Source organism: Mytilus trossulus, chromosome 5 (assembly GCF_036588685.1).
Source record: "Mytilus trossulus isolate FHL-02 chromosome 5, PNRI_Mtr1.1.1.hap1, whole genome shotgun sequence".
NCBI lineage: Eukaryota > Metazoa > Mollusca > Bivalvia > Mytilida > Mytilidae > Mytilus > Mytilus trossulus.
The window spans coordinates 4,603,464-4,615,855 of record NC_086377.1 but is presented as its reverse complement, the minus strand read 5'-3'; the positions used below and the strand labels follow the sequence as shown (position 1 = coordinate 4,615,855).

The following is a 12,392-nucleotide window of genomic DNA, read 5'->3' as shown; positions in this document are numbered from 1 at the left end:
GAAACACCAAACATGTGTATGAAGACAAGTGTTTAAATGCTTTTTTACTGCAACTACATGTGTGCTATGACAAAGTCACATGTGTAATTGTCTGGAGCTTCTACAATACATAAATGTGTGTATGTATGACAAAGTCAAATGTGTAATTGTGAGCTTCTACAATACATGTGTGTATGTATGACAAAGTCAAATGTGTAATTGTGAGCTTCTTCAATACATGTGTGTATGTATGACAAAGTCAAATGTGTAATTGTGAGCTTCTTCAATACATGTGTATATGTATGACAAAGTCACATGTGTGTATGTATGACAAAGTCACATGTGTAATTGTGAGCTTCTTCAATACATGTGTGTATGTATGACAAAGTCAAATGTGTAATTGTGAGCATCTACAATACATGTGTGTATGTATGACAGAGTTGGGGTAATTGTAATTGTAATCGTTAATCAGCTGTAATTGATTACAATTTTCAAAGTAATCAGTGTAATCATTAATCAGCCTCAAATCTGATTACATGTAATTTAATTTAATCAATTACTTTTCAAAATAGCCTGTAATCCTGATTACATTTTGATTACATTCTGATTACAATGAAAAAAATCTAATACTGTGTTTATGTCAATAAATGTTTTTATTATTATTCATATTTAATAAAAAGTTTACATGTTAAATTATTTTTGTTTACTTAAAGCATGCTTATTGATTTGCATACTTCAGCAAAAAAATTAAATGTTTCAGTATTGAAAATTCATCTTTAGCCAAAGCAGAGACATATACTACATTTATATGTCTCTGGCCTTTGAAAAAAGATATTGTACATATATTCACAATTTACAGATGCACATATATACATTTGATAATACTTTTCATTATAAATCCTGAATTATATTCTTTTGTTGAAATTGTGATTTTTGTCAACTTTGAATTGACAGGTAGGAGACCAATTAAGGTTTGTTTTTATTGTAATTACCAATTGAGCATAGCTGTAGGGCAATACATATGATAAAGGATAAAATTTATATAATTAGCACAAACTAAATAAAAGTTGAACAAACAATGAATTTAGTACTTATAATTTGTTTACTATATGATTTAACAATTCTATTTAAAAATTTCCCATAGTTTTTAACTGGTAACTTTATTTCATTCATATTTTAACTTCCATAAATTGCACCTTCTAGTACATATATATAAAGGCTGGAAGAGATCAGAAGACAAGTTACAGCAAATAATTCATAAAACTTTATTCATTATTAAAAGTCATAACTATTCAGAGATCAATGGCAATAAATTGTGATAGGTCATAACCAATGACACAATGTGCAGGTACATGTATATATACATTGAACTTTTGTGGTTTATTAAATTGATGAAAATTGAAGTTACCATTTTATAATAATTAAAAAAAATCCTTTTTCAAAAATGCTATACTTTTATAAATTGTTATTTGGATGAAGAGTTGTCTCATTGGCACTCACACCACATCTTCCTATATCTATATACTAGCTATATCAAACATTTATTCATTGACATCAAAAATTTTATTTTATTTATTCATTGTAATCAGATGTAATCATGATTACTTTGCCAATGTAATCATTAATTTAATCAGATACTTTCAGAAATGATGTAATCGTTAATTTAATTTAATCGTACAATTGACAAAGTAATTGTAATTTAATCAATAACATTGAAAGTAATCGGACCCATCTCTGATGTATGACAAAGTCACATGTGTAATTGTCTGGAGCTTCTACAATACATGTGTATATGTATGACAAAGTTACATGTGTGTATGCTGGAGCGTCTACAATACAGGTGTGTATGTTAGTCTTGTATGTGTTTCTTATTTTAGTTCCTTTTTATATGCTTTGGAGTTAAGTATGACATGCATTTTCATTGATCTAGTACCAATTCTATTTAGGGGCCAGGTAAGAGGACAACCTCCAGGTGCGGGGACCCATTGGTGGCCTTCAGCTGTTGTCTGTTTTTAGTCGAGTTGTTGTTTCTTTGACATATTCCCCATTTCAATTCCCAATTTTAATGATATGTGTAATTACCTGAAGCTTCTACACATGTGTAATAATATGTGTAATTACCTGGAGATTCTACATGTGTGTAATAATATGTGTAATTACCTGGAGCTTCTACACGTGTGTAGTGATATGGATTAACACACACTTCGTCCTTCTTCAAATGGAAGGCATATTCACAACCATCCACTGCTCTTAACTCTTGATGATTCTGAAGATCAGGCCATCGCCATAAACGACAATATATCACGTGGGGTAAACCTTTACGATGAGACACTTGTAATCGGCCGTCCAATGATCTGTAATCAAATATGTTGTATTTATATTATATGGTACACAAATGGAGTTAACTCCCTTAAAACATGGGAAATTCTATTGATAAACTACATAACAAGAGAGTTAGCTCCCTTTTACATTGGCAATTGAAGCTAGAGGAGATAGTTGAGAAGATATTCATTTTAACTTACCTATTCATTTCAAATAACCCTACTGGCCAGCTTCTAGCCCTACTGGCCAGCTTCTAGCCCTACTAACCACACTCAAGCCTTCTGTCAGCCTCTAACCCTACTGACCAGCCTCTAGTCTACTAACCATCCAATATCACTACTGACCAGTCTCAAGCCTTCCTGACCAGTCTCTAGCACTACTGACCCGTCTCAAGCCCTACTGCCAAGTCTTTAGCCCTACTGACCAGCCATTAGTCTACTGCCCAGCCACTAGCACTACTGACCAGTCTCTAGCACTACTTACCTGTCTCAAGCCCTACTGCCCAGTCTTTAGCCCTACTGACCAACATTTAGACCAGATCATACAAATATAATATAATATGTAACTTCAATTTATTTTTTTAGTCATGGAGGCATATATCGATATTTATCAACCAAAAAGAGTACTAAACAACACAAATATTAATATTATATTATCAGATTATATACATGCAAGTGTTATTTATATCCATGTAAGGTATTTATTTCGATGTTTATCTGATATTGATGTACATTGTGAAATGTCCTGTAATTTTAGACTCCTAGTAAAATATCTGTTATCTTTTTTTTTTATCCTTGTGACAACCCCTAAATAGCAGTGGAGACTCCAGAAATTTTCATAAGTGGGGGCCCACTGACTGCCTAAATCCACCTCTGAATAGGACTGCTGACCAAAAGGTATGAGGTTTCAAATCTATGTTTTACACTTAAATAAATCTTAACATGACACAAGGGTTGTCAAAAATTAAATAATTCATACTTTAAATATTTTCTAGACTTCCTTTCAGTCTGACTATAATAAGTGTGATGAGTAAATCTATCACAAAACCATTGGACCAAAAAATTAGCTAAACTTTACAATTTCCATTACTTTGTTGAGTTAAAATATAAAACCGAAAGTAGAAAAAAATAATCATAGTATTATATTATACAGGGGAGATAACTATTGAAATATCAATACATCATTAATAATTTACTTCAAGGTTACCCTACATCTACACCACATAGACAGTCTCATTCCTTATTATAACTTGATATGGTTGTCTCATTAATTGGTAAAGGGATAATTGATATCTTATACAATGTAGATTTATTTTAGGATTCATAGATCATTAACTGTACAATAATGGCCCTTAAGTTTTTAATGGCAAATATATGAGGTAGATATAAATAACAACTTTTTTATATGGGGGATTTGATTGAATCTTCTGCTTTGATATACACTTAAAGACTTTTAGTTAGAGCAGGTACGCTTGCACTAAAAACTTACCTGCTTTTTACCTGATGAAATATTCTCCACTGTGACCTTGATATTGAGGCCTCCCTTGAGGAGCAAATCCAACAAATACCTCAACAATGTTATCAACATTTTTTTCAATTGCCAAAAATCTACATAATATTTTATTTTGAAGCCAAATTGACTTATCTTTACAGACATTTATTTTTTCTTCATTTATCTAAATTCATGACATGTTATTACCACTTAAAATGTAAAATAGAGTTTAAGTTATCCTGTGTGTGGCCCCATAACAAAGATGACCCAGACAGTTTGACCTACCTTTGAGAATGACCTTAATTTACCTCACAGTACAGCAGGTGCCCTCCTAAACACAATGTATTATTGATTACTTTTTTTATCTCTATACAGAAGAGTTTTTGTGTATATATAATCAGTGACATACGATTTATTTATGGCAATGTGTTATTTTTGTTTCGATCTTTATTTGGTATAAATAGATCAAGCATGATACATATGAATGTTACTGTGTAAAGACATTTAACAGACAGCATTGCAACAAGTTATTGAATAATTGGGATCAAAATTAAATACTGAGAGATATGGATTGTATATACTCTCTCTAATAGGGGGTCTGCCCTTGTTTAAATACTGAGAGATATAGATTTTATATACTCTCTCTAATAGGGTCTTCCCTTGTTTAAATACTGAGAGATATAGATTTTATATACTCTCTCTAATAGGTGGTCTTCCCTTGTTTAAATACTGAGATATATAGATTGTATATACTCTCTCTAATAGGGGGTCTGCCCTTGTTTAAATACTGAGAGATATAGATTTTATATACTCTCTCTAATAGGGGATCTTCCCTTGTTTAAATACTGAGATATATAGATTGTATATACTCTCTCTAATAGGGGGTCTGCCCTTGTTTAAATACTGAGAGATATAGATTTTATATACTCTCTCTAATAGGGGGTCTGCCCTTGTTTAAATACTGAGAGATATAGATTTTATATACTCTCTCTAATAGGGGATCTTCCCTTGTTTAAATACTGAGAGATATAGATTTTATATACTCTCTCTAATAGGGGATCTTCCCTTGTTTAAATACTGAGAGATATAGATTTTATATACTCTCTCTAATAGGGGATCTTCCCTTGTTTAAATACTGAGAGATATAGATTTTATATACTCTCTCTAATAGGGGATCTTCCCTTGTTTAAATACTGAGAGATATAGATTTTATATACTCTCTCTAATAGGGGATCTTCCCTTGTTTAAATACTGAGAGATATAGATTTTATATACTCTCTCTAATAGGGGATCTTCCCTTGTTTAAATACTGAGAGATATAGATTTTATATACTCTCTCTAATAGGGGATCTTCCCTTGTTTAAATACTGAGAGATATAGATTGTATATACTCTCTCTAATAGGGGATCTTCCCTTGTTTAAATACTGAGAGATATAGATTGTATATACTCTCTCTAATAGGGGATCTTCCCTTGTTTAAATACTGAGAGATATAGATTTTATATACTCTCTCTAATAGGGGATCTTCCCTTGTTTAAATACTGAGAGATATAGATTTTATATACTCTCTCTAATAGGGGATCTTCCCTTGTCTAAATACTGAGAGATATAGATTTTATATACTCTCTCTAATAGGGGATCTTCCCTTGTCTAAATACTGAGAGATATAGATTTTATATACTCTCTCTAATAGGGGATCTTCCCTTGTCTAAATACTGAGAGATATAGATTTTATATACTCTCTCTAATAGGGGGCCTTGCCTTGTTTAAATACTGAGATATATAGATTGTATATACTCTCTCTAATAGGGTCTTCCCTTGTTTAAAGGATGGGACAGGGGTAGAAACTTTAAAAAGAAATAAATGTAACTCTCCACAGTCATTTAATGCCATATATCTGCATTAAGGTATTATTGGATTACATTCAAACATTACATAATTCAGGCTAACCTTGTTAGAAGAAAACATGGATGGAGCATGCAGTTAACACATTAAAATAAAGAGACAGACACATAAGAATAACAAATTGCCTTTTCACTAAAAAGAGCTTGAGGGACTCAACATTTCAGTTCCAAACATTTGTTTGAGGATATTTGTATAGGCTTAGAAATAAATAGGGGTTTGGTCCAAACCCAGGCAAAAGGGGGGGTTCCAACTTTATGTCCCCATTCAAATGCAATGAGCGGCCAAAAAAAGGGGGTTCCAACCCTGGACACCCCCCTAGATCTGCCAATGAAACCATGTCACATTCAAAAATAAAATTGAGCAATCTTTTTCACTTTAATACTATACATTGTAAAGTTTCAATCAACAGTCATTTTTTAATAGATTCTGATTACATTTTTATTAATTTTTAGGAAGTAATATTTAATTAAATAGACACTCAGATTCCAAATGTTTAAAGTTTGAAAAATGCTGCAAAAATTTAGAGAGACTTTTTACAATTTAACCCATGGGGAGACTAATTTTTAGACCCTAACCAATCATTATTGATTTCATTTATAAAATACTTTTGAATCCTTGAGAAAAAGCACTCAATTAACCCTTCCCTCACCATAATTATTTTGAAAAAGACCTTATACACGTATGTCATGCATATGCATCAAACAGACGAAGAATAGTGACCAATCTGAAAACATGTTATAAATATATATACTATAGATATATATTGTATGGATTACCAATATTAGGCTTGGTACCAAATAGCAATCAAATTTAATTTTTAGCTGAGTGATGAGAAAATTCAAAATGCAACAGAAATATGCTGCAAACAATTCATTGGAAAAATTATACCTAGAACACCCACTCAGTTCAAGCTGGGGTATGAAAAGAGGCTGGGTAATTTTCCCATCTCATATGTTTGCATATATACGTGCATGGACTAGTTGACTGAATTTTCCATTGTTTGCATTCCTCTAGAATCTTTATAATAGACTTTATAAGGAATATGTAAATTTTCCCTTTGATTTTACTACCTTATATTTTTATAAAATAATGGACTGGACTTGATACTGGAAATTAGGCAATATTGCTGATAAAGTCATTTTAAAAACATTAATGCCATTATTCTTCAGTGATTTTGCGATCGCTCGTCATTTTTATAATTTACTATTAAAGTCTGTATCAAAATTGCCATTATTCTCATTTTTATATAAACAAATGATGAAACATGCACAAACAATGGAAGGGAGACAACTGTAATTTTATCAAAAATAAATTCACTTATTTAAAAAAAGGTTATTTTTTCAGTCAGTAATATGAAAATAGTCTATTGAAGGAATAAGCATAGAAATAAAATGTACATAAAAAGGAGGGTTCAAAAGAAAGTCTAACTCGTCACTCTTTCATGAAGATTATTACTCATTGATAAAATCACACAGTTAGATTTCTAAATACAGGTTTCAAGGGTGCAATAGACTTGTTTAAATTTAATTAAAATAATATTGTTAAAATAATTGATTGTCTTCACTCTTGGTGAAAAGTAAGAAAAAGGAAACAAAAGAATCAGCAGTGTTTTCTATTTGAAAGGGGGCATAACTCTAGAACATTAACAGTAACACCACAATTATTGAAACTTGATCTGTGTTTTGTAGTAAAAAGCACTGATTATAAGTTACAATGTATATATAACATTTAGTTGAGGGAAATGAAGTTAGAGAACAGAAACCAAAAATTCAGCGAAGTTTCCATTTGTAAAGGGGCATAACTCTAGAATGGTTAAAGGGATGCCACCCATCATTAAGATCAAATATTTATAGTGACTGTTTTGCTTCCTTCATGAAAAATATTTTGGTATATATGTACATGTACATGTATATGTCACTAAATTGGGTAAAAATAAAACTGTCTATGTATCAATGTTTATTGTTTTTACCAATCACATAGAGGGACATGAGTAAAACTTAATCATAATGCCCTTAATCACTTACATGTAGGCAGCGGCATAAAAAATAATAAATTCACGAATATTGGAGTGAAAAACCCAATTCATTCTTTGCCTGAGTTAACAGTTAACATTGGAAATATCATTATGCATAAAATACATTAATTAATATCTATATTTTTTAACTTAATATATCATAAAAAAGTTTAAATGATGATTCAGGTTTTGTAAAGTCTTCAAACAGAAATATTTCTCAGTCTTTTCAACTTCTGATTATTTTTAATGTTTCATTTCCTTTGATCAATCATCAGAAACATGGAACGCAGCCACTTCATGATCAAGAATAGTGCAATTGTCTGATTTATTTTTACCAGCAACTTTATATTTGTTGTAGATAAAATGAATTGTAAAGGCATAATATTCCTTTGAGAAGTTGCCTTAGTTGGACGAGAAATCAGAAATTACATCTGACAAAGTTGACCAAAAAATCATAGGTGTGAATGTGAAATTGGGAAAAGACCCAAGTTCAGATATGAATTTCTGTATCTTCTCCACTGTAATATTTTTTTTTTTTAAATCATTTAATAAAAGTGTTATGAACTGGCTGTTTCTGTATTGGCCCTGATATAGACTCGCAATCAGCTATATTGACCCTCGACTCTTCACACATCTTGTCCGTTACAGGTAATCTTGAATCTATAACAGGACCAATACAAAAACAGCCAGTTAATATCACTATAAAATAAATTCTTACAACAAAATGGTGAATGGATTATTTTGATTGCAATTTGTGCAGTGTGCAGTATTTTGTGCTGTTGATCCTGTTCATCATGTGCATGCAGGTGTATTGCTACAATGTATCTTAGATACATTTAGCTCAACTTATACAAATTTCATCACTTTTTTTCAAGGTACATGTACATGTCACATGTTCTGACACCTGCTACTGAGTAATACTATAGGTTTCATAGTCATTTGGGATTTGGCGATAATATTGCATTTAACATATTTTATTGTCATCAAAATGTTTCGGGAAGCTTTGAGATGTGAAAATCCATGGATGGTACCAGTGGGAATCCAACCTTTAATCTTGTTATTTGAAGGCCTCTCTAACTGATTTTAGCCAAAAATCTTCCCAACTCAACCTTTATATCTCCAAATCTACAACAGTCTTCAGTCTCCCCCTTTTCTTCTATGGATTAGGCTGCAGTACCATCCATTCAACAACTCGCATGCCCACTACTGTACAACCCCTAGACATCTACTCGGAAATCTTTTGACCAGCTCCGGACACCTAGATATTGCACAGTGATCCTATGACCATATCAAACTACCAGGCATTTACATGTATATTATATACACTTGTTCGTACAAGTTGTAATTGCTCACAGTGCCAATGATGTGAAAATTCATGGATGGTACCTTTAATCTCGAAATCTAAAGACAGCACTCTAACCAATCGAGCCAAAGAAGATTGCCCTAACTCAACACATGCAACTAGTTAGACTACCTTTATATCTCCAGGTCGATAACATTTGTAATGTGCAGTAATCATGTTTAATAGTGGACAATGATGTGGGTCTCATTGGGGTCTAAGCATGACGTGAGATTGACTATTTTTTACAAGCGTTACACATGAAAATCAAATTATTGTCTTGGGAAAACGGAAAATGACGTCTTCGGGATCCGGGAAATTAGAATTGCTTACGTACATGGCGTTTGCGGGATAGGGAATCTGACAAAACAGTAAGCGGGATCAGGATCAGAACCCCCAATGATAAGGGATAAGGTGAATCTACCTCCTTTGATCGAGGTAAAGCTTGGGAAGTTGTCAACACTTCAGGAGATGATGGATTTTTCTAGTAAGAATCATGCACTTTAGTTATCAAAAAAAAAATATAGCTTTAAAAGGTCAAGCAGATAATTTGTCTCTTTTGATACACTATTCGTGGCTTTAATGTCGAATCTAAAGAATACTATTCGGGATGTTGAATTGATTTACCTTGGTATAGTTATACATTTTGTTGATTCGTCCTGCCTGGTGATTGCCTTTTCCAATTCATCAAGACCTCCCGTTTTCTTCAGTTTTTTTACCAAACTTTTGACGGCCTTTTCACTCCATTTGTCATCCCTTTCAGAACTGTCTCCTTTTTTCCACCCCAACAAACGCTTGACGATAGGGGGTGTAAAAGGAGACAGTGTTGTCATTTTCTGGGCCTTAAATAGGTGATTTCAATCTTGACTGAGGCTTTTAGACTATAAAATTGAGATTCATAACAAAATGACACTACGCTAAAATTTACCGGAAGTTTAGAATAATTGGAGCATGCGTAACACATTTTCCTATAATATTTCTCCTTTAACGGAGCACCGTCTGAAAGCACACAAGATTTATTTCAAGTCGGGTATACCTTGGAACAGTATATTTACCATAATATAACATTAATATACATGTTCCTGGGTATACATATCACAATAAGACATAAGCTCTGTAAAGCTTTTTAACCGACATACAGTACCTGGCCAAAAGTATTCGTCACCTGCATTTTTTTGCTATTATTTAATTTGTATACAAAAACACATTTTTTTCAAAAAAAATACGGTTGGATTTTTATCAACAAGGCCTTAAAAGACGTAGACAAAAAACTTTAACCTGAAACCCCAACTTCGTTTCTATGTTCAGTGGACCGTAACATTGGGGTCAAAAGTATAATTTGACATTTAGATTAGAAAGATCATATCATAAGCAAGTATATTCATTCAGATTTTATAACTTTCTCGAGACAAATTGATGATAATGAACCCTTATCTCCAATCAGTAGACCAAGAGGCCATGGAGGTATTGCAATTTTGTATAGAAAGTCCATGTCAAATATGTTTTCTCAACTTCCTGATGGAGATAACAGAATACAGGCTATCGAAATTTCAACCACAAAAAAACCAATCTGCCTTATAAATGTATATCTCCCCTCAAGAGGTACCGACAAAGGGCATGATGCTTATAGAGCAGCTTTGGGCATCTTAAAAGAATTACTACTGAAATATCAAGGAACTCATTCAATTATTATCGCCGGCGACTTTAATGCTTCATTTCATAGACATTACAAGGACATTACAAGGACACCCAAGATGAACTATTTAAAAACTTTTGTAAGGACAATCAAATAGTGCTACCATCTAACTACCCTATAGACCATACGTACCATCAGGGTGATTCAAAATCACAGATAGACTACATTTTAACAAAATCTAGAGAGAATGATGATGAGTCAACTGATTATATGCAGGTGAAAATCCTAAAAGAAGGTCATAACACATCAGACCATTATCCCGTCTCCGCTGATTTTTCTGTTAGTTTACAGACCGCTCAAAAACAACTGAGTGGAGATATTGTGACTAAGATTAATTGGGAAAAGGTTGATAAAACAAGTTATGAACAAAATTTGAAGGAGGAACTAAAAGATAGAAAATATCTGAACATGAGAACACCTTACGGTATTGAACAAGCTACAAACCAGCTAATATCTGGTCTAACTAATGCTTTAAATCTGAGCTATCCCCGTAGGAAATCCAAATTTAGTAGAAAAAAGAAGATCAGCTGGTCTCCACAACTTGCTAAAGCTGTAGGTCTGTCAAAAAAGGCATTTTATCTGTGGAAAAAGGTTGGTTCACCTCCGTCGAAAAATAATATTTACAACTTAAAGAGACTAGAGACGAAACGTTCGGTCAGATCGATTCAAAGACAACAAACCGCTGACAAAAGAATTAAACTACATGAAGAAATTATGATGGCTTCAGATAGGGACAAGGATCTGTTTTTTCGACTTATTAAAACTCAACGGTCTTCTTCTTCTCATTTCACACACACCCTTAGAACTGAAGAAAAATAAGCATCAACTCCAAATGAGATAAATAATGTCTTTAAAGAACACTTTGAAAAATTAGCCAAAACCAATTCAAATCCTTTTTTCAACACTGGTCATGATAATCTTGTCAAGCTAGACATGGAAACCATTGTCAACATCTGTGAAAACCAAGAAATAACAATTCAACCTGTTACTTCAACAGAAATCACCAAGCGTATTTCGATATTAAAAAGAAAAAAGGCTGGGGATGTAGAAGGCTTAACTGCAGAACATCTAATTTATGGTGGAACAGAGTTGACTGAATTCCTGGTAACCTTAATTAACAATATATTCTATACAAAGCATGTACCTGAAGTCATCAAAAAAGGTCTTCTGACCCCTGTCCACAAAAAAGACAAAGACCCTACTATTCCATCCAATTATAGAGGCATCACAGTCATTTCCATCATTTGTAAGATTTTGGAGCTTTGTATTAGAGCCAGAATTGAGGGTACACTAAATAAACATCAAAACAAGCTTCAGAAAGGCTTCACTAAAGGTGCATCCTCTATTAATATTGCTCTTCTCATCTCTGAGGCAATTAATGAAGCCAAAGATAAAAATGAGTGTCTTATTCTAATAACTCTGGATGCAGAAAAAGCTTTTGACGTGGTAGACCATATACACCTATTTTGGAAATTATATCATCAAGGAATTAATGGAGCTTCATGGTTACTAATTAAGGAACTATATAACAAGACAACTACACAAGTTAAATCTCAAGGATACATCTCGGAAACATTTGTAAATGAGCAGGGAGTCAAACAAGGAGGAATTCTCTCTGCCAATTTTTACAAGGCCTATAATAAAAA

The 12,392-nt window shown here is 32.7% G+C and overlaps 1 protein-coding gene across 1 annotated transcript in view; it reads right to left on the bottom strand.

Moving 5' to 3' along the window:
• Positions 1-9,984, bottom strand: part of LOC134718469 (mothers against decapentaplegic homolog 3-like) — a 50,652-nt gene extending 40,668 nt beyond the window's left edge. Inside the window, exons 1-2 of the mRNA XM_063581009.1 lie at positions 9,678-9,984; positions 2,140-2,333 (exon numbers count right to left, since the gene is read on the bottom strand). Coding sequence (XP_063437079.1) covers positions 2,140-2,333; positions 9,678-9,883 — 400 coding nt within the window. The 5' untranslated portion in view covers positions 9,884-9,984. The remainder of the gene's footprint in view (positions 1-2,139; positions 2,334-9,677) is intronic.
• Between the last annotated feature and the right edge of the window lie 2,408 nt (positions 9,985-12,392).